General features: G+C 41.8%; 1 protein-coding gene across 2 annotated transcripts; it reads right to left on the bottom strand.

Annotated features, from left to right (window-relative positions):
* BBS10 (Bardet-Biedl syndrome 10) lies at positions 1-23,297 on the bottom strand. 2 transcript variants are annotated; one of them, XM_060113688.1, is made up of 3 exons: positions 23,054-23,297; positions 9,547-9,645; positions 1-234 (listed from the first exon to the last, which is right to left on the bottom strand). In XM_060113688.1, exons 1-3 carry the CDS (start codon positions 23,236-23,238, stop codon positions 168-170), a joined length of 351 nt encoding a protein of 116 aa, XP_059969671.1. In that variant the 5' UTR covers positions 23,239-23,297; the 3' UTR covers positions 1-167. The 2 variants fall into 2 exon arrangements, with proteins under 2 accessions (XP_059969671.1, XP_059969670.1); XM_060113687.1 differs by lacking the exons at positions 1-234; positions 9,547-9,645 and adding an exon at positions 20,088-22,630.
* Positions 23,298-24,400: the final 1,103 nt, after the last annotated feature.

Raw genomic sequence — 24,400 nt, 5'->3', positions numbered from 1 at the left:
GGGCAGAATTCCAGTGTTGTGGTTGACAGAGAAATAGAAGCCTCCAGGGATTTAGTGACTTCATGATTTCCATATAGTGGGACGGGGCGGATTCCAGTGTCCCACCTCTGTACCTTTGGATTCTGTTGCTTTATTGAAAGACCTTGAAGGGACTGGAATTTGGTCCCTCAGTGACTCCAATTTCCCCCGTGGAAACTTATGCAAAATATCTCCATCAGATTCCAGCTTTCTAATCTGTTAATAAGTAATGATAATTTTTAAAAGAAATCATTTGGTTATCATCCTTGGAGATTAACTGGATAATTAATTTTAGCGAAGTGCTTATGAAATATAAAGTGCTTCAAAGTCTTAAGGATTTATGCTCCCATGTTCTCATTAGGCCTCTAGGGCAGAATGTCTCTGCAAAATGAGAAGCTGATTATGAATGCCCCTCATCAGGGCTGATTCTCACTAAATTGCACCAACCCCCAGCAGAGAACTCATCAGGTAGGCAGATGACTATCAGGGTCATTTTTACTTCGCAGACCGAAACTCTGAGCACTGAAATGCAAATCAAAGGGAACTGGCAAGAAAGGGAACTCGATTCTTGGTTACACAGTTGCAGGGCATCCATGCGCCACATTGATTTTTCAGTAGGGGAATCTTTGGGGGCCAGTAGTGGTGCAAAAGGCTTCTAATGTCCATAGAACACTTGCCAACACAAGGATGGGGGGATATTGGTACGACTTGAGCCCATGCTTCTTTTCGTAGCTGTTGACTTCTGCAACTTGACAAAATTAACATTTAAAAAGGGCAAGAAGGTGACAGCGCCTGTTACTGATTAAAAGCATGAACTTCGGAGTCATACAGCCTGGCTTTGAACCTGGAATAACTATTCACTAGCTGCATGTTCATGGCTTAGCCATTACTTCTATGCAAATAACTCCTAAATCCAACTTGTATTATTATGTAAAAATGACTAAGCTAGAACCTTTAGAGAACATGGTAACTGTAGGGACTGAGCCAGAAAGATATGTCCACATTCTAATCACCGGAACCTGTGAGTATTATCTTATCATGGCAAACACTGTAATTAAGTTAAGGATTTTGCAAGGAGGCATTTATCCTGGGTTATCCAGGTGGGTTCCACATCCATTGACAAGTGCCCTCGCTGAGTGAGGCAGACGGATATCTGGCAGATAGAAGAGGAGGTGGCGGCAATGTGAGCCTGGAGGCAGAGACTGGAGTAATATGGCCACAAACCAGGGAACTCCTGGACCCACCAGCAGCTGGAAGAAGCAAAGGACAGATTCTCCCCTAGAGTTTTCAGAGAGGGCACAGCCCTGCCAATACCTGGATTTCAGACTTCTTTCTGATCTCCAAAGCTGTGAGAGGACACATTTCTGTTGTTCTAAGCCACCCAGTTTATGGTAATTTGTTACAGCAGCTACAGGAAACTAATTCAGTGGTTAATTGGGATGAGGGGAGCAAGTAAGAGGGTAAAGCCTGAGATAGCTGTCAGGTTTTGCTCTGGGTGACTGTGATAGAAGATGGTATCCTTCACCTAGACTGGAAACAGAAAAGCAGGTCTTAAGGAAGTTGGTGAATTCAGTTTTGGACATTCAGACTGCTAGAACAATCTTCAATGGGGTCTCTTCCACTCCTACACGTTTTGCAGAGTATGCTAAGAATGCAAGGCCCTGACTGCTCTTTACCTGAGTCATTTTTCAGGCTTGTTTTTGCCCTGAGTAACCTTGAGGGAGTCTTTCCAGGACAAGGAGCAGGCTTGCTCACCGCTTGCAATAAAACAGCAGGTTCGGGCCTCCCTGGTGGCGCAGTGGTTGAGAGTCCGCCTGCCGATGCAGGGGATACGGGTTCGTGCCCCGGTCTGGGAGGATCCCGTATGCCGCGGAGCGGCTGGGCCCGTGAGCCATGGCCGCTGGGCCTGCGCATCCGGAGCCTGTGCTCCGCAACGGGAGAGGCCACAACAGTGAGAGGCCCGCATACCGCAAAAAAAAAAACAAAAACAAAAAAAACCCAGCAGGCTCCTCAAGCTCAGTGTCCCCTTCCTGTAGCGCCATCCACTGTGTGTGCAAGCCTCCATCTGGCCCTCTGTTTCACCCCGTGGGACTTGGGGTGCCAAGGGCAACGGACGTCAACATGCTGATGCTTATGCTGCTTGCTCTGCTATGAGGAATAAGAACTTCTGTCGCTGAACCAAGAGTCTTACTTCTTTTGCCTGCATCCATGAAACAGTAATAGGCTAATTTACTGGCTTGAAAGTAGGGTAAAACCAACCTCAACTGGAGCCCAAGTTAAGGGTCTGTGAGTCTTCCTGGAAATATCAGGTGGGGGTCTGCATCTCACCAAAGACACTTGCGCTACAGATAACAGATTTGGAAATCATTAGCTGAGAGGCCTTGGTCAAAGCTATAAATCAGAATCATGCCACTCAGGAAAACTGTATGAGGTGGGAGGTGAAGGGATGAGAACAACAGGAAAGGAAGGAAACCTGAAGGACACGGACACTTACGGGACAAGGAGGAGGACATTCGAAACGTAGACGGAAATGATGCAAGTGTCTTCCTGCTCACTCAGCCTCTGGATCTTAGTAACTGTTTACTCATCTTTGACTCCTTCCTCTGCATTCTTCTGCATCCACTCCATTGTCAATTTCAGTTAGTATTTTTTTTTTTTTTTTTTTTTTTGGCCCTGCTGTGTGGCATGTGGGATCTTAGTTCCCCAACCAGGGATCAAACCCATGCCCCCTGCAGTGGAAGCACAGAGTCTTAACCACCACTGGACAGCCAGGGAAGTCCCAATTCCAGTTAATCTTTGAATCGCACTTTGTCCCACACCCATCCATTTTTTTCCCATTCCTAGCTGACGTTCTAGTTTAGACTCCACATCTACTGCACACATTCTTTGCAATAACCTCCTAATTGGTCTCTGCTTTCTGTTATACCCACGACAATCCATCCTACAGTGCTGCTAGATTAATTTTCTTAAAATATCACTTGGATTGACTCCCTCTCACTGGTTAGAAACCGTCCATAGTTCCCCAGGATGTCTGAGATTCCTGTTTTCTCTACCCATTGTTCTGGGATTCTCATCACAGGAACAGGAATTGGTGTCAGAAGGAATAAAATTTAATTGTAGAGAGAAGAAGCAAAACGATAGAGGGAGTAAGAAAAATGAAAAGGACACAGGTGAGCAGGGATCATCTTTGTGGGGTATTGGATGTCTTGTTCAGGGGTAAGCAAGGTATGACCTGTGGGCCAAATCCAGCCTGCCACCTGTTATTATAATAAAAGTTTATTAGAACACAGCCACATCCATCATTTACACATTGTCTATGGCTGCTTTTGTGCAACAACTGCAGAGTTGAGTAGTTGTGACAAAGACTATCTGGCCTTCTATAGAAAAAGTTTGCCAACCCCTAGTCTAGTTACAGCTGCAATATGCGAGGGGTTTTAGACCTCAAGGAATGTAGAAAGGGATATTTTAAGAAGTAATGCTAAGGATTACCAATTGGATGAATCTCTGTGGACAGTCTTTCAAAGATTCCAGTAAAAATTTGCATGACTTTTAACACTGGATTTTTTCTTTCAATGTCTTCTCAGAGACTGAGCCACAAGACAGTCCCAATTAGATCCCCTTTGTGTACTGATTCCTTGGAATCTTTGTTTACACTGTTAATCTCGCTCCTGAAATTTCTCCCCACATTTCCAGGTCTACTTTATTCCTTTAAATTCCTTCCTTCAAATTCCAACTCAAGTTCTGTCTCCTTTGATAAGCTTTCTCTGTCCTTCATGGAACTCAGTAAATTTACCTCACATGCCAATAGCTGCCTTTGATTAATGCTCCCCCCAATTCAATCCTTACAGTATACACCTGTGTATTTTTGGTTAATCTTTTCATGGTTGGGCTATCTCCATGTTAAATCAATAACTTATTGAAGTCAAGGACTGTGTCTCATATATCATTCTATCACTCACAATTTCCGGAAAAGGGACTTGAATAAAGTTGTTTGATAAATTTGCTTATAAATAGTGAAATCATGAGAAACACCAGAAAACAGATTTTCCAACTTCCAAGTCCTACAGAAATGCTGTGCTCAAATATTTTCACACATTAATGTCTGGGTCATTTAAAAAGTTTTAACTGGATTTATTATGTAAAATCCTAGACCTTGTAATGAGAACGTGAGGGTGACTGGGCTATGAGCGTCACCTCACTTATTCCTAGGCTTGATCTGGTGTTCCTTTGCTTCTTAACCCCTACCTAAGCATCGCCTCCTGAAGCCACCTGCTCAACGAGGGGGCTTTTCTCAGACAGGAGGACGGTTCCATGGTCACATGTGTAGCAGCCTTCTATTACAACAATCTATGACCATGGTGAGTGTGGTCTAATGTTCTAATTTTCTGTGTTAGGGCACACATCTCCTATAGTTGTTCCATATATTTTTTTTATTTAAAAACCTTTCTTATTGGGTTTCCCTGGTGGCGCAGTGGTTGAGAGTCCGCCTGCTGATGCAGGGGACACGGGTTCGGGCCCCGGTCTGGGAAGATCCCACATGCCGCAGAGTGGCTAGGCCTGTGAGCCATGGCTGCTGAGCCTGCGTGTCCAGAGCCTGTGCTCTGCAATGGGAGAGGCCACAACAGTGAGAGGCCCGCATACCACAAAACAAACAAACAAACAAACAAAAAACCTTTCTTATTGAAGTAAAACATAATGTATAAAAATGCACATATCATAAATGTACAGCTCAGTGACTATCACACTGAACATCCTGTGTAACCAGCTCCCAGATCAAGAAATAGAATATTATCCATCCCCAAAAGACAGTCTCTTCAGCAAGTGGTGTTGGGAAAGTTGGACAGCTGCATGTGAATCAACGAAGTTAGAACATACCCTCTCAGCATACACAAAAATAAACTCAAAATGGCTTAAAGACTTAAACATAAGGCAGGACACCATAAATCTCCTAGAAGAGATGAGGCAAAACATTCTCTGATATAAATTGTACCAAAGTTTTCTTAGGTCAGTCTCCCAAGGCAATAGAAATAAAAATGAAAATAAACAGATGGGACCTAATCAAACTTACAAGTTTTGCACAGCAAAGGAAATCATAAACAAAACAAAAAGACAACCTACAGAATGGGAGAAAATATTTGCAAACAATGCGACTGACAAGGGCTTAATTTCCAAAATATACAAACAGCTCATACAACTCAACAACAAAAAAATAAACAACCCAATCAAGAAAAGGGCAGAAGACCTAAAACAGACATTTCTCCAAAGAAGGCAGACAGATGGCCAACAGGCACATGAAAAGATGCTCAACATCACTGATTATTAGAGAAATGCAAATGAAAACTACAATGAGGTACCACTTCACACCAGTCAGAATGGCTATCATTTAAAAGTCTACAAATAAATGCTGGAGAGGGTGTGGAGAAAAGTGAACCCTCCTACACTGTTGGTGGGAATGTAAGTTGGTGCAGCCATGATGGAAAACAGTATGGAGGGTCCTCAGAAAATTAAAAATAGAGTTGCCACAGGATCCAGCAATCCCACACCTCAGCATATATCTGGACAAAACTATAATTCAGAAAGATACACGCACCCCTATGTTCATAGCAGCACTATTTACAATAGCCAAGACATGGAAACAACCTAAATGTCCAAGAGATGAATGGATACAAAAGATGTGGTACATATATACAACAGAATACTACTCAGCCATAAAAAAGAATGAAATCATTCTACTTGCAGAAACATGGATGCAACTATAGATGATCATACTGAGTGAAGTCAGACAGAAAGAGAAAGACAAATGCCATACGATATCACCTACATGTGGAATCTAAAATATGGCACAAATGAACCTATCTATGAAATAGAAACAGACTCACAGACACAGAGAACAGACTGGTGGTTGCCAAGGGTGGGGAGGTTAGGGGAGGGATGGGGTCAGCAGATGTGAGCTGTTATATATGGAATGGATAAACAAGGTTACACTGCAGAGCACAGAGAACTATATTCAGTATCCTATGATAAACCATAATGGAAAAGAATATTAAAAAAAGAATATGTGTGTGTGTGTATATATATATATATATATGTATAACTGAATCACTTTTCTGTATAGCAGAAATTAACACAACATTGTCATCAACTATACTTCAAAAAAAGAAGCCAGAAGTAGCTGGCTTCTTTTGTCTGTGATTCATCCACAGTGTTGTGTGCATGTGGTAGGCTGTTTCTTCCCATTGCTTTGCAATGAATAAATCAATTGGGGTATATTTATACAATGGAATTCTACCCATTTCGTTTTCATTAACAATATTTTACACTGGAAATCTCAAGAGCTCAGCTGTTGAAAGTGAAGTCCAGTGCTGCACTGAACACAGTGTTATTGTGTGTGTCAAGACTCTTGAATCTTAAAATTCACAAAAGCTTAATGGCCTCAGTGTCTTGCATAAGGATAATATTATAGGCACTAGATCAGCTTCTGAGCCAGGAAAACTTGCTTTGCTTCATATCTGTTATTAGCTTTGTGACAAAATAACAGTCTCTTAAATTCCATTGTTAAACATCATTGCTGATCTTAGAACTGTATTCACATGGCAACATTTTTTCAAAATAAAAACAGAGCAAACAAAAACGTCAGCATTTACATTAAAGTGACTTGATTTATTACCTCTGAAATTTTTCTTCTCTTCATGCTTTACACAGCTGTGAAAACATGTTACTTTTAATGCCAAAAAGTGTACTACATTTAGTTTACTTTGATATGTGTTCAGTCCCCCTCCACCAGAACACACACACCCCTCACTCTCACTGACTGCGGGGTTTTAGCTACAGCACCACTAGGTAGGTTAAGCTTCACTGTGGCAGTCTTCTGTTGATACTGCAGGAATTAATACTGTTTGGAAGAAATCCAAAACCCATATTATAGGAGAATTCACGATGTTATGGTACCCCTTCATAACAGTGCTTGCATAAAAAGTACATTTTTAAAAACTCAGGGATACTGAGGTATAACTTACATATAGTAAAATTTACCGTCTTTAGTCTACAGCTGTATAAGTTCCAACCAGCACCACAATCAAGATAACAGAGCAGCCCATCATCCCCAAAAGTCCCTTCATGCCCCTCTGTACTCAACTCCTACACCTAGCTCTCATAATCTCTAGCACTCACTGATCTCATAAAAATATATAAAACACTTATTTTCCCCTCTTTTGTCAGACACAGATAAGCAGGGTAGGGGCTGGCTCCCTGTCACCTCCCCCATCTTGGCACACAGCCCTTCCCCTGCCCCAGCCACACTGCCTTATCCAGTGCCTTGTCCTCTCCATGCTCCCACCCACTAATCTTACCCCGTCGCTCCTTTTATCTAGAACCCTCTTCTCTTTCTTCTGCACCTAGTCAACTCCTACTCATCCTTGAGATCTCAGCTTCAACATCATTTCTTCAGAGAAGTCTTTCCTATCTAGTTTCAATCCCTCTGCATTGCACTGTGCACATGTGAAGCAGTGATTTTACATTTGTTTACGTACTATTTGATTAATGTCTACCTTGCCATTAAACTGTGCGTCCATGAGGGCAGGGGCTGGGTTTTACTCCTGACCGTATGCTGAGCGTACAGCGCATTAGTAAATACTCAATAAAGACTAAGGAAACGAGGACACACTTTGAAGCCAGCACTGTTCTACATGTTCACTTTTGATTCTTTCAAAGGTACAATAAGATCAATATTATTATTTGTTTTACTGATGTGAGGACCTTAAATCAAAAATCCTTTGACTTTCCTCCCTCCAAAGGGTGGCGCCTAATTCCCCTCCCACTAAACATAAGCTGACTCAGTGACTCACTTCTAATGAATAGAATACAGCAGAAGTGACAGTGTCATAAAAGGCATTGCACTTTCTCCATGCTCTCTCTGGTGTCGCTCCCTCTGGGGGGAGCCAGCTGCCATGTCATTCAGACACATCAGCAGCCCTACGGGGAGGCCCACACAGTGAGGAACTGAGGCCTCCTGCCAACAGCCGCATCAGTGAGTGAAGTGGACCCTTCAGCCCCAGTCAGTGAGTCTTCAGGTGACTGCAGCCCTGGCCAACATCTTCACTACAACCTTATGAAAGACCCTGAGCCAGAACCACCCAGCTAACCCACTCCCAGACTCCTGACCCACAGAAACTATATGAGAGAATAAATGTTTGCTGTTTCAAGTTACTAAGTTTGAGGATAATATTGTTGTCACACAACAATAGATAACTGAAAGAACCAAAGAGGGAAGTAAAGTACAGCAAGCTTAAGTAATTTGTTCAAGGTGATGTAACTAGTAAGTGGCAGATCCAGGAGCCAAACACAGGTGGTGGGGCTCTAAAGCCCCTGATCTCTGTACCACACCATGCTGCCTCCTAAAGATGCTTAGCGTGGCAAATGCAAAATCATCTGACTGTGCTATTATAAAATCTTTGCAGACTGGTTCATGTTACAGTTTCAGGAGGTTGCTTTCTGGATTTCCAAAGAAGCTGCTGACTGGAAGAATTTCTGAGAGAATGCTGGGTAAAAAGGCAATTCTAATGAAGAAGTGTACTGTACTATTTAAAGAATTTCTGTGAAGACATTTTGTTGGAAGAGTAGATTGAAGCAAGTTTGTTATAAAGTAACTTTTTAGAGATAAAAAACATTTTTCTTTAGCTCATTATTATAGTATTATAAAAGAGTTTTCAGAGTGTGAATGGATTATATACAGTGCTCAATTTAAAATATATTCAGTATATTTTTGTGTTCAATATTATGTATTATACAACTTTAATATATGTATATATTCAAATATTTATATTTAATATTTATGAAGGAATTACTGAAACGCATTATTTCTCTGAGATTTCTTAGTTACTATTCCAAAGGCCCAAATCTTGGAGTAGGCACAGATTTCTTCAACAGGACACAAAATGCACCAGTCTTAAACACACAACCTTCATTAGCTATCGTAAGCTATTTACATGCCTGGTGCCCAGAAGCCTTCCAGTCTCTGCTGATGAGACCTAATATCTCCATCCCCTCACCCTGGAACGACTCAATTCCCCTTCTCCTTCTGTTCCTTCCATTTTCCTAATCAAATTAATAAAACGGTCCTTTCATCTAGTCACTCCACTAAGCAGTATCATTAGTTCCCTCCTCAGGAATATTAGACTCCTTGAGCTAATTTAAGTAGGGGAATCTCCTGGCACCCAAAAGCAGGAATATTGCTGGGCCTTGGCAAGCTCTAACTGGAGAGCTCTCTCTCCATCTCTTGTCTATGATTCCAACTTCATGTCTGTGCAGTAGGTTTAATGGAAGAATCTCTATTCAGTGGCAAAGAACGTGGAACACTTTGGTTCTCCAAATAACTTTGCTTTTTTAGAGTCTCAGTTTACCCCGGAAGTAGAAAAAAATCTAATAATGTCAAGTAACAGCACTTGGGTCTCTCTGGATAAACTAACCCATTCCAGTGAGTGCTTTTAGAGCTGATTAGTAAAACCTCAGTCTCCTGTTCAGTTCACATACCTTCTTTCCAAGGACAGTTCAGCTGTTTGTGATGTGGAGGCATCGGCCTTTCCACTCCTCTTTGTGGGCCTGCTTCTTTGTTCATGGGGTGAGTGGATCCTGGGGAGAGGGTTCAGCCATGTGAGCATGCAAGCGCTGGCACACTGGTGGTAATGATAAGGATACCAGGCAGTTTCAGTTGGTCTTTGTTGCTACTTTACCTGACACTGGCGATAAAAGCTGGCAATGTCTGTGGTAGGGAACAAGTTTTAGGAGACCCAATAAATAACTCCCTTCCCATTGGGAGGCATACATGGGAGTCAGGCTGAAGGAGACAGAAACACCACAGTAACTCCCTATGATGCCTATACTTGACCCTAGGGCCTACAGTGCTAAATGGAACAGGCAGGTGAATGCTCCACCTTTGAATCAGACAGATGGACCCAGGCATGGTTCCTAACAGTGCTGATTCCTGTTCCAGGCCTGTGGGGAGATGCTGACCCTGCTTCCTTTCTCTTAACCAAGAGAAAGACAGGGAGTGCTGAGCCAGGCACACGCAGTTCCTCCACCCAAACTCACCAATCAGGTAAGTCCCTTTGCCTCCCTGGAGGGTAGTGAGTGAGACAAGAAGCCAAGAGAAATCTCAACCAAGGTAAAAAACAATCCAAATGTACAGATATGAATAGGAATATATTTTTATTTGATTTTATAAGCAGCATAATGAAAAATATGGAAGGATACCTGGTAGGTGATTCATAGGATTACCTGGTTTGGGGGGAAGCATCTGGGGGACAATGTGAAAGAAGTGGGGAAGAGAGTAGGGAGATAAGTAAGACAGGAAAAGAAAACTAACCACTAAATATAGTATGTATGCAGATGGTCGACAAGCACAGGACAAGACGCTCAACATGGCCAATTATTAGAGAAATGAAAATCAAAACTCCTGCTGCACACCGGTCAGAACGGCTCTCCTTAAAAAGTCTACAAATAAGAAATGCTGGAGAGGGTGTGGAGAACAGGGAACCCTCCTACACCGTGGGTGGGAATGTAAGTTGGTGCAGCCACTATGGAGAACAGTATGGAGGGTCCTCAGAAAACTAAGAAGAGAGCTGCCATAGGATCCAGCTATCCCACACCTCAGCATATATCTGGACAAAACTATAATTCAAAAAGGTATACACCCCTGTGTTCATAGCAGCACAATTCACAGTAGCCAAGACATGGAAACAACCCAAATGTCCATCGACAGATGAATGGATAAAGAAGATGTGGTACATATATACAATGGAATACTACTCGGCCATAAAAAAGAATGAAATCATTCTACTTGCAGAAACATAGAATGCAACTAGAGATTATCATACTGAGTGAAGTCAGTCAGAAAGAGAAGGACAAACACCACATGGTATCACTTATATATGGAATCTAAAATATGACACAAATGAACCTATCTATGAAATAGAAACAGACTCACAGACATAAAGACCAGACCCGTGGTTGCCAAGGGGGAGGCAGGTGGGGGAGGGACACAGTGGGAGTTCGGGGTTAGCAGACTATTATATATAGAATGGATAAACAACAAGGTCGTACTGTACAGCACAGGGAGCTATATTCAATATCCTGTGATAAACCATAATGGAAAAGAATATAAAAAAAAGAATGTATATATATGTATAACTGAATCACTTGGCTGTACAGCAGAAATTAACATAACACTGTAAATCAACTATACTCCAATAAATAGTATGTATGGTGTGATCACATTAATATATATTATTGCATTAAGGAGTGATATTCAAAGTACTTCAACCTCTGTAGCATGGTTAATACTTCACCAATTAAAGTGGACACCATAGAACTGGGGCAAGATCCCACCAAACTCCCCTGCTGAACCAGATATTAACCTGAATCCAAGGGCGCCTAGGATAGGGATTAGGAGACCAGGGTGGTAGGATGGGATGCGGGGGAGAGGGTAGTAGACTTGGGAGGCTGAAGACAGTAGCTATTTACCAAACCAATTCAGAAGAATGTCAAAGTGTTGACAACACGTGTAGCTCTATCAGTGCTTTCCAGTTGATAATATACTTACTCGTAAGTTAAGATCAAATTCTTAAAATATAACAGGAAAGTTTTCTTTCTATGGTATGTTATCTAATTCAGCTGGCAACAGGCACGATTCACATGAAGAAAACCTGCAAACAAACCCTGGGTATTGAAGGATCCACTTCAAAGGCTAGCGGAGGGGACTTCCCTGGTGGTCCAGTGGTTAAGACTCCGTGCTCCCAATGCAGGGGGCCTGGGTTTGATTGCTGCAGGGAACTAGATTCTGCATGCATGCCGCAACTAAGAGTCTGCATGCCACAACTAAGGAGTATGCATGCCACAACTAAGAGTTTGCATGCCACAACTAAGAAGTCCGCATGTCACAACTAAAGATCCTGCATGCTGCAACGAAGATCCCATGTGCTGCAACTAAGACCCGGAGCAGCCAATTCACCAAAGCTGTGGATTAGGGCCTTGGTTCTTCTCAGGCTGCTTGAGCTTCCTTACAGCACTGCTGGTTGGGTTCTAAGAGCAAGAGTTTCAAGAGAACCAGGAGGTTGCCTTTTATAATCTAAGAGGTCATACACAGTGTCACTCATTATAGTCTTCTGGGCAGGGCAGTCACAAGGCCTCATCCAGGTTTAAGGAGAGGAGACTTAGATTCTACCATTCCATCAGAGGAGTGTCAAGGTCATACTCAGAGAATATGACAAGGGAAATATGGGAGAAAATACAATCTGCCACAATGAATTTCTACTATATCTGTGATATCTGTGGTCCATGCTGGCATGAGTCCCAAAGGTTTCTGCTGTTTTTCCATGTAGGGAACAGGTTATCAAGTATAACTGAAGAACTGGAGGAAGGAGGGAAAAGTTTAAAATTTATGGGTGGGACGTCCCTGGTAGTCCAGTGGTTAAGGCTCCACGCTCCCAATGCAGGGGGCCTGGGTTCGATCCCTGGTCAGGGAACTAGATCCCACCTGTTGCAACTAAGAGGCTGCATGCCGCAAACAAAAGATTTCCGCATGCTGCAATTAAAAGATCCTGCATACCACAACTAAAGATCCTGCACGTGTCAACGAAGATCCTGTGTGCCGTAACTAAGACCCAGTGCAGCCAAATAAATAAATATTTTTTTAAAGTTTGTGGCAACCAAAGGAAGAAATAAAGCTAATATTTATTAAGTTCCTACTTAATAATGTGGCAGGCATTTGCGAGGCACTTCTCATCAGATGTCTTTACTGATCTTCACCACAGTTACATGAGGTAGGTTGTGTTATTACTACTTCATAGATGAGGACATTGAGGTAGAAGAGGTATTTAGCAACTTGTCCAAAGTTACACAAATAGTAACTGATAGAGCCAAGATGGCAATACTGGTCTGCTTGACTTCAAATACTATGTTCTTTCTACTACACTGTGCCTCAAAGTTTAGAACAGAAATACAATCTTCAAACTGTCCCAATTTTGTCTTCACTATATAGTTAATTTCGTTTCTTCTAATACATATATAAGAGATCTCCTTTTTCACTTCTCAAAAGGGTTAGAGTAAAATATTGCAAATAAGAGAAATATATAAATGGACTTTTTCCCCCTAAATAACCAACAAAGTCTTCTCAAAGAGCACATTAGATAACTTCCTTATCAAGTTATGCCCAAGGTATCATTTGATAATGATCTTGTAGGCATTACCATCTGGGGGATTGTATACGAAACCCTAACTAATTATTAAGACTAATTATATTGCGAGTTAATGTAAATTTTAAGACATACAGTACAAATTAGAAGAGATCAGTATGGGAGTTTATTAAGTACAAAATGATGTGTAAATTGTGACAGAAACACAAGTGAAGCCCAGGAAGTTTTGCACAAATGTACTTTAGAAATATGTATTAAGGCTAAATATACCATGGGGTCCCTTTTTTAAAGAAAATGGACATTTCTGTGGCCGCAGAAAGGATTTCCCTATAGTGGGGGACAGATAATGGAAACCTCCCTGAGTAGTTCAAGAAGCACAGCCAATTACTAACTAGGTGTGTTTAATCTGGGCACAAGAACCTTGGTTGCTATAATCAGGGAGGTTTTCACCCAGATCTTATTCATAATAAGATCTGGCATTGGTGATTGGTGATTTTACTTGGGGCTAAATATCAATACAAAAATCCAAAGGAGTTGGTGTAAATGACAGAGACTGCAAGAACTATGCATATTTACCATGTTGTTAACCTAAGCATAAATGCGATTCAACCATAATACAGCATGTCTACATAAGGCTATAGGGAGGCTTTCGGCACAGACTTGGGAATGAAATTTCCTACTGAGAGCTACTCTTTAAAATGAACAAATGATTGTTTAGAACAGGAACATGCTAAGTCACCTGAAGGAAAGAGAATGGCTTCCAGGCTGGTAGGACTCTGCAGTGATTTAGTATTTTAAGAAAAAACTGGGTTCATGGGAGCTTAGGTAGTGCTGGAAACAAACAAAAATGGAGTCACTGAGGCAAATGTTGGTTGGATCTATGTGATCACCGCTCAGGAGAAGGGAGCCTTAGTCAGTCTTTCCATTGGTTCATTCCTATTCATTCATTCACTCATTCATTTATTCACCGAGTGCCTACTTGGCCAGGTACTATCCCACATGCTGGAAATATGGAAGTGAAAAAGTCAAAGTCCTCATGGAGTTTACATTCTTGTGGGGAAAGCAGTCAATACAAAAAATAAACACACATACTAATAACATCAGATATGTGCTTCAAAAAGAGCTTAACAAGGTAGGCAGATAGAGAACAAGGGAGGTCATGGGGAAGGAATATGGTATTATTTTAGATTGAAAGGTCAAGAAAGGTTATCTCTAAGGAGGTGACATGAAAGCAGAAGTACCTGAATAAATTGAGGAAGTGAGCCATATGCAGGTCGGAGGGGAAGACTTTTATGCAGACAGAACAGCAAATGGAAAACTCAGAGGCTGGAATGAACTTGTGCGTTCACGGGACAGAAAGAAGGCCAGTTTGGGTACTCATTCGTGCTGTTTGCCAGATGTTCTGGTTCTCTCTCATTCCAGGCACAAGGTAGAACTGCACTACCTGGTTCTTCTGTGGATGGGTAGGACAATGTGACGAATTCTGGACAGTGAGTCATGAGCAGAAATGACACGTGCCAGTTCCGAACAGAGCCAATGCAAGACCCTCTAGATCTCTTTTTTCTCTCTCCCTGGTGTGATGATTGGTAACACTCAAGACAGTGACTGCTCCACCAGCCTTGAATTAGGAGTGAGGAAGAAAACAGTGTGGGATCAGAAGCCCGAGAAGCCTGACCTTTAATAGGCATGAATGTGAGCAAGAAATCAATTCGTACTGTGTCAAGGCTCTTGAGATCTGGAGTTATTTGTTACCTCAGTATGGCATAACTTGTCCTGACTGATAGTGTAACTGGTGGGGAGAAAGCTAGAGGGAGAGTATCAGGGGTAAGCAGGGGAACAGATCATGTACAGCCCCGTAGACTATGATAAATTTGGATTTCATTCTGTGTGAAGGAAAAACCTTCGGAAGACTTTGAGCAGAGGAATGACATGACAGGATTTGCATTTTAAAAAGAATCATTCAATTATGTAGGGGAAGTCCTTGTTCATGGTAAATACTTACTGAGGTATTTAGGGATACAACTTGCTTTCAAATGGTTCAGTAAAGTGTGTGTGTGTGTGTGTGTGTGTGCATGCGTGCGCATATGCACGCATGCACAAAGGGTAAAATGGTAATTGGTGAATCTAGATGAAGGATTTGTGGGCGTTTGTTGTGCTTTTTTTCCCAACTTTTTTTGTGGAGTTAAAAGATGTGAAATAAGAAGCTGGGGGAAATCACTCTAGGATAAAGTCCAAGGTGTGACAGAGGCAAAGAAGGCCATGAGGAGGCTGGAGCAGGTCAGAGATGAAGTGACTCGGGCTGGAAAGGCAACTGCGAGCAATGGGTGGGTTTGAAATCCACTTTATTTGTGGGGCCAGCGGGATTTGCCAATTGGCTGTGGGATGTGAAGGAAAGACTGGAGGCAAGATGTCTCTGAGGTTTTGGTTTTGAATGAGTGGGAGACTGGTGATACCATTAACTAAGATGGGACAGCGGGGGAAAGGCCAGGTTTAGGGGATGGGAACTAGGGATCCCGTTGTGGACACGTTAAGGGTAAGCATCCACATGGAGACTGGGTTGGCAGCTGGATAAACGAGCTGGGAGTTGAGAGAAGAGGTTGGCTGGAAATACAAAATCTGGAATCATCAGCATGTAGTGGAACCGTTATAGACCTGGACAGAATCCCACAGGAAGCAAGTGTACGTGTAGAAGGCCAGGACCGAGCACCGGGGAACTGCAGCATAACTGGCTGGGAGGAGTTAATTTGATTTCTCTTGTTCTGATTCCATGCTTACTGAGCAACCACCTGATTATTACTTCCCACAGGAAGTAATAACACAGGTCCATACATAAAGGAAAGACTGGTCAGATGGACTTGGAATATTCTAGTTCCTGGAACAGTTCTTATTGTAAATAAATTGATCACGCTCACAAGTTTGGTTTGACTCAGACCCTGAGACGGAGCCATTCTCAACGTGCTGACAAGATCTGATGGTGAGTCTGCATAAGAGGAAGCCAGACCCAGGACTGAAAATTCCATGAGGAAATGAATGCCACACTGCTTGCTGGCACTTCCTTGGCTCACAGTAGCCTGCTAAGGGAGAATGTTGCCAGAATTGTTGAGAAAACCCCTAGCCAATTATAGTTAAGAGAATATTCCCTCTTTTGACTGTATCCTTTCTTCCACTGTAAAAGCACGGATCCATCACTGTGTATCTCACATCATTTTTCTTCCATTCTGATCTTGTGTTTCCTTAGGCCAGGATCCTTATTACTTTATTACTATTTGGGGTGCAGTCTATGTGTTTGCTCTAAATCTATTTTTTAAAATTCTATCTCATTTGAATAGGTAGTATTCAAGTGGTTCAAAAATCAAAATGCCATAAGGTATACACTGAGAAATCACCTTTTCACCTCTTCCTATGCATGTTCCCCCCCAAAGTCACTGCCCCTATCCCATTTAGTTTGTGGATCCATCTAGAGTTTAGGTTGTTACCAATCTCTTGCTGTTTACAGAACTGCAAAGTATATATATATATACATATATATATATATACTTTTTCCAACTATATATATATATATATATATATATGGGGATATATATATATATATCCCTTTCCAACTGTAGTTTTTGTTTTCTCTGCTGTGCTGTGATGATAAGAAAAACATATATTCTATTCCTTTTGGGAGGAGATGAGTAATTTCTGATAAAAGTTCAGGCTCGGGACTTCCCTGATGGTACAGTGGTTAAGAATCGCCTGCCAATGCAGGAGACACGGGTTCGAGCCCTGGTCCGGGAAGATCCCACATGCATCCCACGGGCAGAGCAACTAAGCCTGTGCGCCACAACTACTGAGCCTGCACTCTAGAGCCTGCGAGCCACAACTACTGATTCTGTGTGTCACAACTACTGAAGCCCGCGCGCCTAGAGCCCGTGCTCCGCAACGAGAAGCCACCGCAATGAGAAGCTCACGCACCGCAACGAAGAGTAGCCCCTGCTCACCGCAACTAGAGAAAGCCCGCACACAGCAACAAAGACCCAATGCAGCCAAAAATAAATAAATAAATAAGTAAATTTATTAAAAAAAAAAAAGTTCAGGCTCAAATTGCATTCCTCTTCCCTGTCCCTTTTAGTCTAAAACATGCATACCCTAACATTTCCAGTGTAACATGGTTAAACAGCTCCCTGGCTAAAGCAGTTCAGAGATATTCAACTATTCAATGCCTATTGTTTTGGGAATAAAAATGGCTTGTGCTGGCCCAGTGAGAAAAAAACAAGGAGTTCATAAAAGTTATTGGGGAAAATGTGTTTGTGGGAGGTGGACTGACATGTAACTTCAGAAAACAATAATAAAAACCTCAGCTGAGAAGTTGTCCTCTTTTCTCTCCCATGGTGTTGCAGATTGTTTTCCAAAGATAGCTGCCTCAATATATCTCATCCCACATGCTCTTCTTATAATGTGTCATTGACACTTTCCATTGAGTGGTGGGGCCTGTGTTCCCTCCCCTTGAACTTCAGCTGACCTGCATGACTGCCTCACCCAACAGAATACAGGGAAGGCTGTTCAGCTAAATCCAGGCAACTCTCAGAACCATGAGAGGTAATAATACAGTGATTCCAATCAAGTAAATTTTGAGGTTATTCATTATGCAGGATAAAAACAGGAACATGGTCTTGACTTTTAATCATTCTTACATTTTCTTTGCTCTTGATTCTTTAATTTTTATTTAGATTTTACTTTAATTTCATCTATTTTTTGTCGCAGGTCACCTCAAATCCTTTGTGTAAGTGGGTTTAAGTATAACATAATTACATTTTTGAAGTGCTCTTTTATCTAACCCAGTAATATAAACTCCCTAGTGTTATTCTGTAAATGACAAGGATGACCCATGAAAGCTTTATCACCATTTTTGAGGATTTTTTTAATTAAAAGAAAAATGATTGCTTTGTGCAGATTTGTTCTACATTTTTTGCTTCTTTCCCCCTCAAACAGATCCTTTTCCATGAAAGTTTGATAGAAATAATTAGGACCTCATCCATGAGGACCAGAGTTTCTCAACAGACATTTATTGGCTACTACCGTGTGCCAGATATTAGATGAGGTGCCAAACACAAAAAGACCCACTCCCAGATTACAAAGTGGCTCCTGGGCTAGTGATTATTTACAGTTATAAAATGTCTACCATATGCAAGGCACAGGCATACATGGAAAAGTCTCTGAATGCCTTCAATGATGAAGTATTTAAAACAACAACAAAAAAATTAAGCAAAGCTATCAAGTGACCTGACAAGCAATTTAAAAAAGTGAATGGAAAAAATTATACAACAATTTTACAGTACGTTTATATATCTATGAAATCTGTATAAGAAATAGAGCTAATACATTCTCTCCATAGTCACAGAAGTGAAATAATGTTATCACATATGGCATAAACCTTACACAAATGAAATTATATTTAATATAAAAGATCATGAGATCTGCATGATGGAATATTACAGTTCTTAAATACATTATTAGTCATCGCTTTTTCAAGTTTAACTGTAATGAAATTTTAATCAGCTTTCCTAAATTTAATCTTGATCCAAGTGTTGTCACTATCTACTACCCATTAACCTTTGAGGAAAGGTGCATGAAGGTAGGAACCATATCTATTTGTTTACCATGGTATACTCAGCATCTGGCACATAGTAGGCACTCAATAAGAATCTGCTGAATTAGTAAACTGGAAACACATAATTAGATCAAAGATAACAGTTTTACTCAACAAGCACTTCCGAATACTTGGTATGAACACAGCACTGCCTGGGGTGTTACAGAGAACTACTAGAAGTAGAAGACACTGTGCTTATTCACAGCTAGGTGCACAGTATTATTTGCATTTATAAACCTTTAAGATAAAATATAAACGTTAAAAAATTCATATTAGAAATAAATACAGTCGTCTCTCGGGATCCAAGGGGGACTGGTTCCAGAACATTCCCCCCCTCCCGAGGATACCAAAATCCTCCTGTGGGTGCTCAAGTCCCTTATATAAAATGGCACAGTGTTTGCATGTAACCTGTGCACATGGTCTTGTGTACTTTAAATCATCTCTAGGTTACTTATAATACCTAATACAATGTAAATGCTATATAAATAGTTGCCAGTGCACCTGGCAAATTAAAGTTTTGCTTTTTGGAACTTTCTGGAATGTTTTTTCCTGAATATATTCAATCCACAGTTGGTTGAATCCACAGATGGAGAACCCAAGGACTGGAGAGCCAACTGTAATTCTCATATTATTATTATTACTTTTTAACATCTTTAGTGGAGTATAACTGCTTTACAGTGTTGTGTTAGTTTCTGCTGTATAACAAAGTGAATCAGCCATATGCATACGTATATCCCCATATCCCCTCCCTCTTGCATTACTACTGAACTCTGGCTACGCACCAAATACAAGAAAACTCAGCAAATACATGAATTAGTTTTGCAAGCTCTTAGAGGGCAGGAGAAAATGATAGTATGAATTTCATATCCTTTCTGGAATTAACTTTCAACTAAAGAAATGAAAATAAGTTTACAATGCACAAAGCCATATTTATGGTGACATACTCATTGGTATATGAATGGGGAAAAAAATCTATCCAAGCTCTAAACAAGGGGCCACAAAAAAGTAAAAACCGGGCCTCCCTGGTGGCTCAGTGGTTGAGAGTCCGCCTGCCGATGCAGGGGATACGGGTTCGTGCCCCGGTCTGGGAGGATCCCACATGCCGCGGAGCGGCTGGGCCCGTGAGCCATGGCCGCTGGGCCTGCGCGTCCGGAGCCTGCGCGTCCGGAGCCTGTGCTCCGCAACGGGGGAGGCCACAACAGTGAGAGGCCCGCGTACCGCAAAAAAAAAAAAAAAAAAAAAAAAGTAAAAACCAATTTTACTCACACACTGTTTGAGAAAAAGAAAATGAGCCTTTTACTCACTGCTATAGAAATTATGAGTAGGGAAAATAAATCATTTTAAATAAAGCAAATAATGTTTTATATTATAAACAATTAAAGTAGGATGGCATTTCAAGACCACATCCAAATCTGAGATTAAATTACTCTATTAACTAGGTACAGAAAGGCAAGGGAGAAGGGATGAAGAGTGAAAAAAGATACAGAAAAGTAAAAAGGGGCTATAAGGAAATACCTTCTCCCAAACGCAGAGACTAACACACAGCAGAGACACAGGGATACTGAGGGGGAAAAAAGATACACTTACTCAGATCTTGGCTTCACCCATCCAGGATTCCTCCTCAGAATTGTGCCATAATGTAGTCTCTAATATTTGTGTCTGAATGTGTGCTGGCCTTGTGTACTTCTAAAGACTTTTTAAGTTACGCTGTTTTCCTAACTAAACTGAATTAACTTGAAAATCAGTGGTCACATGCCTGCCTTGCTTTATGGCTTGAGCTGGATTAAAACTTTGGTTAATAAAAAGCGTCCAATTTTATAGTTCCTCTTCTGAATCTTGATCATAAATTTCCTGAGGTTGTCTCTTAATATTGATTACCAAGTCAATGGTTAAAATGTTTGTCAAACACTGAAGAACTGAAGTTAGTAACTGGTATTTACCAGCAACTGATTCCAAACCTGTCTGGTTGCTTATCATGGGTTGATTGGTTTGCAGTGCATGGAGAGCTCTTATATATATTTGTGGAAAGCTGTAATTTCCTTTCTTAGACTTACACAAGATTTTGGGAATGCCTAAAACTGCATTAGCTATTATCATACTAACCATGGTTTCTTCTGATTGCTGGCATTTTTTGGCATAGCTGAGAAGATAGTAATGCAACAAGATCTCAAAATTACCACCCACTGGCAAAACACAACCAGCTGGTACAGATGAGAAACAGTAACTCTGGGAAGTACACATCTCTAGTGACTTATCTCTCACTGGTAATATGCTCCCTTTTCTAGCATTTTTTGTGACCTGTAAATGTTCATAAGAAATTTCTTTTCTAGTATTTTCTGTTGAGTTAGCAGAATTCCTCTCAATAAATGGTTCATGGTCGTCCATTATCCTGGCTTTGTCTGGAGAGAAACATCTCAGTGTTGCATCTGTCTGGTATGTATCTGTTAGTGTCACTGTTGGTGTTGAACACAATATATTTGTTTCTAATTCTACACTTGGAACTACCAAATTTGAATATGCTTTTAAATATGTTTGAGTTTTTGCCAGTTCATCTTTGTTCTTTACAACTGTGTCCTGAGATGGCCTTTGTATTGAGCCATTAACAATTTCTGGTAAGTCATTACTTTCTCTACTATTCTTATAAATAAGAGGACTTGAAGTACAATTTTGGTCACTGGCTTGTGTCACATAATTTAGATCAAGGTCTTTAAATAATTGCCGAAGCATTTTAAATGCCCCACGTAAAGCATCCTCATGTTGTTCAACAAGACCCTGCACTGGACCACAAAGAACTACACAGTGTGGTGTAAACGAACATGTGCTAATCAAGCCAAGATGAACATACCTTTTGGATCTAAGAATAAAGGGCTTACAAAACTTCACCATAGCAGTGTTAGAGAGTTCATACTGAGAAGAGGCCTGTGGTAGTACAAAGGGAGCGAGACCAGTGACTCTCTGGATAAGAGAAAGTTCTTCAGATGATAAACACTCCACCACGGATATGCCATTCAGTCCTGCACAATAAATTACTAAGTCTGGTTGTTTCACAGTAGATAGGAGCAATTTTACATTCTGCTTCTGTAAATATTTCATTATTGCTTTTGTCCTTTCTGTAATCCAAAATTGAGATGTCCGAAACTGTGCTTCTGAATTTAGAATAAACTCTGACCCAGAAGTTGAAAAAAGAGGCTGAATGGTTTCTATTACTATCACTATTCTTATGTCACCGTCTGCTGGACAGTACACAGAAAAGTCTCTGGGAAGCACAAGCCCAGCTATGATCCTGGAATCGGAAACAGGAAGGCCGGTGACACCAACTTTCAACTCGACAAAACAGTCATCCACTAACTCAAGTACTTCTTCAAACCCACTTTCACAAGCTGTACACTTGAAAAAGTAGTCACACATCAACTGTGATACAAAGTTGTGATTATTTCTTCCCACTCTTCCACAAAAGTATGCTCCTAAGAGCATCTCTAAAGAGCTCCTACACAATGGTCTCTCTTTGGTGGATGAAGAAAAGATGGACAGAAAGTGTCTACTTAAGTAATGGTCCATAACGTAGTCTAATATTTGTGTCTGAAATGTTAGAAGAGCTTGGGAAATAAACTTCCACTGACAACACTTTTTCCAGTGCCTTCCATGGGTTTGAATATTTTCAGAAAAGAAAGAATCCTTTTCCTTGTCTGTGATTGCATGAAGTTCTCTGAGTAAATGGCAAAGATAGATAATAAATGTTTTAGCACCATCTCCTGTTTTTCTTAGATGACTGGAAACACATGCCACCATCATCCTGTACAAGAAAGAAATAAAGCAACTCAGATTCTCAGAGGGCTGCCTAAATCAAGTTGAAACCATGTTTTTACAGCTACAGGCATAAAACGAGAATACTGTCTCTGTGATATCCTTAGTTTTAGTTTTTTCCTTTTTAAAATTACTTTGTTCTACTTCAAGATTCTAGGGGTTGGGTCGAGCAGGAAGGAAAGGAGTAAGACATGCTCTCGGCAGTTGTTAATGATTCGACGTCTGGGAATGTTCCCGCGGGCAGCGGGCAGCGCGCTCTAACTCAGCGTACACTTGTCTCGTCCAAGGTCAGTTCTTCCAGGAGCATAACCTCAGGGACAAGATTCAGAGAGATGGCCTGAGGGCTGGAGTGCGGGACCTGAGTACCTGGTTATAGGATGCTCTAACGGTCTGGAGCGTGACACGCAAGTACCTGGCTATGGGATGCTCTAAGTGTAGCGCCTTCAGGAGGCGGCCGCCATCCCGGCTGAGCAGCACCTCGCCAGTGGGCTTGGTACACAGAACTTGCCGTCCTTCGGGCCCCAAGCAGCAGCTCACGACGGTTTCTAGCACTTCCGCCACCTGCAACGCCGCCCTCACAGATCCCGCAGCAGCCATGGCCCTTCAGCCTCCGACGGCTTCGGGTCGCCGCCTGTGGAAGCCCAGGACGACCAGGAGCGAGGCGCAGGCGGAAGCGGAAGAGGCGGGGAGGAGGGCGGAAGCCGGTGCCGCTCGGTTTCCTGGTTGGGTGAGGGTCTGCCTTCCCGCCCGCTCAGCGGGAGAGCCGCGCTGTTCTGCCAGTGGGAGCTAGCGGTCCAAAAGCCCGCGAAGATGGGAAAGAGGTCGGGGCTCCTCGGGAGCTGTCCCCGGACAAGGAAACCGCAAGCCCTTCTCCCCATCCTGGGTGAATTCATTCCTCTCTCTTGGAGGCTTCAGCTGCCACCAGATCCCTCCGTCTCCCAGGAACTCGGCACGAGAGCGGAGGGACTGGGCACCGCGGCTAGAGCTCGGTTCGTTCCCGACCGCCCTCAAAAGTTCACTGTTTCGTAACAAAAACCTCTGCCTTGGACTCGTGCATATCCTGGCCACACTCTGCATCAGTGGTTCTCTTTCGGGTTGCAGGACAGATGAGGAGGCCCTGGCCACGGTCACGAGCTGCAGGCTTCGTGCTTTCTGCTGGGGGCTTTGCCACATTTCCTGGGCTTAGGTATCACTATGAAACCCACCACAGTTTAATTTTTCTTTAGCAGAGGTGATAGATGTGAACACTTAGCCACATTGGTAATCAATAGGATGCTTTAAAAACACAGTGACCCAAGATTATTGGACACAATCCGACGGCAGAAAAAAACATACTATTAAGCAGAAACAACATACTGTTTCGTATACTGACACACACATACCCTCTCTCTTAAGGATGAAATGGTTAAGAGCATAGGCTTAATATTTAGACCTGGGTTTGCTGTGCCATGTACTTATCTGTGACATTCTTTTGTCTCCGCTTTTCTCATCTTAAAAAAAAATGGTGATAATAGATACGTAAAAAATAAAATAAAATCAAGGTTTTAAGGAGGGTGAGAATGTTTACAAGGCGGTTTGTTTTTGCATGGTGCCTCGTAGGTACTAAGCACTCAACAAGTACAACATACTCAACAAATTACTGTGACGTGTCACCACTGTAGGGGCCCACTATCTCCACAAGAAAGGGGTATTTTTCAAGGTGCAAGAGTTGATTATCATAACACAATACAGGACACCTATTAGAGTGTGGTCAACATTA

This window comes from Mesoplodon densirostris, chromosome 11 (assembly GCF_025265405.1).
Source record: "Mesoplodon densirostris isolate mMesDen1 chromosome 11, mMesDen1 primary haplotype, whole genome shotgun sequence".
NCBI classification, from domain to species: Eukaryota; Metazoa; Chordata; class Mammalia; order Artiodactyla; family Ziphiidae; genus Mesoplodon; species Mesoplodon densirostris.
The sequence above is the reverse complement of the archived record's forward strand: the minus strand, read 5'-3'. Positions and strand labels throughout refer to the sequence as shown.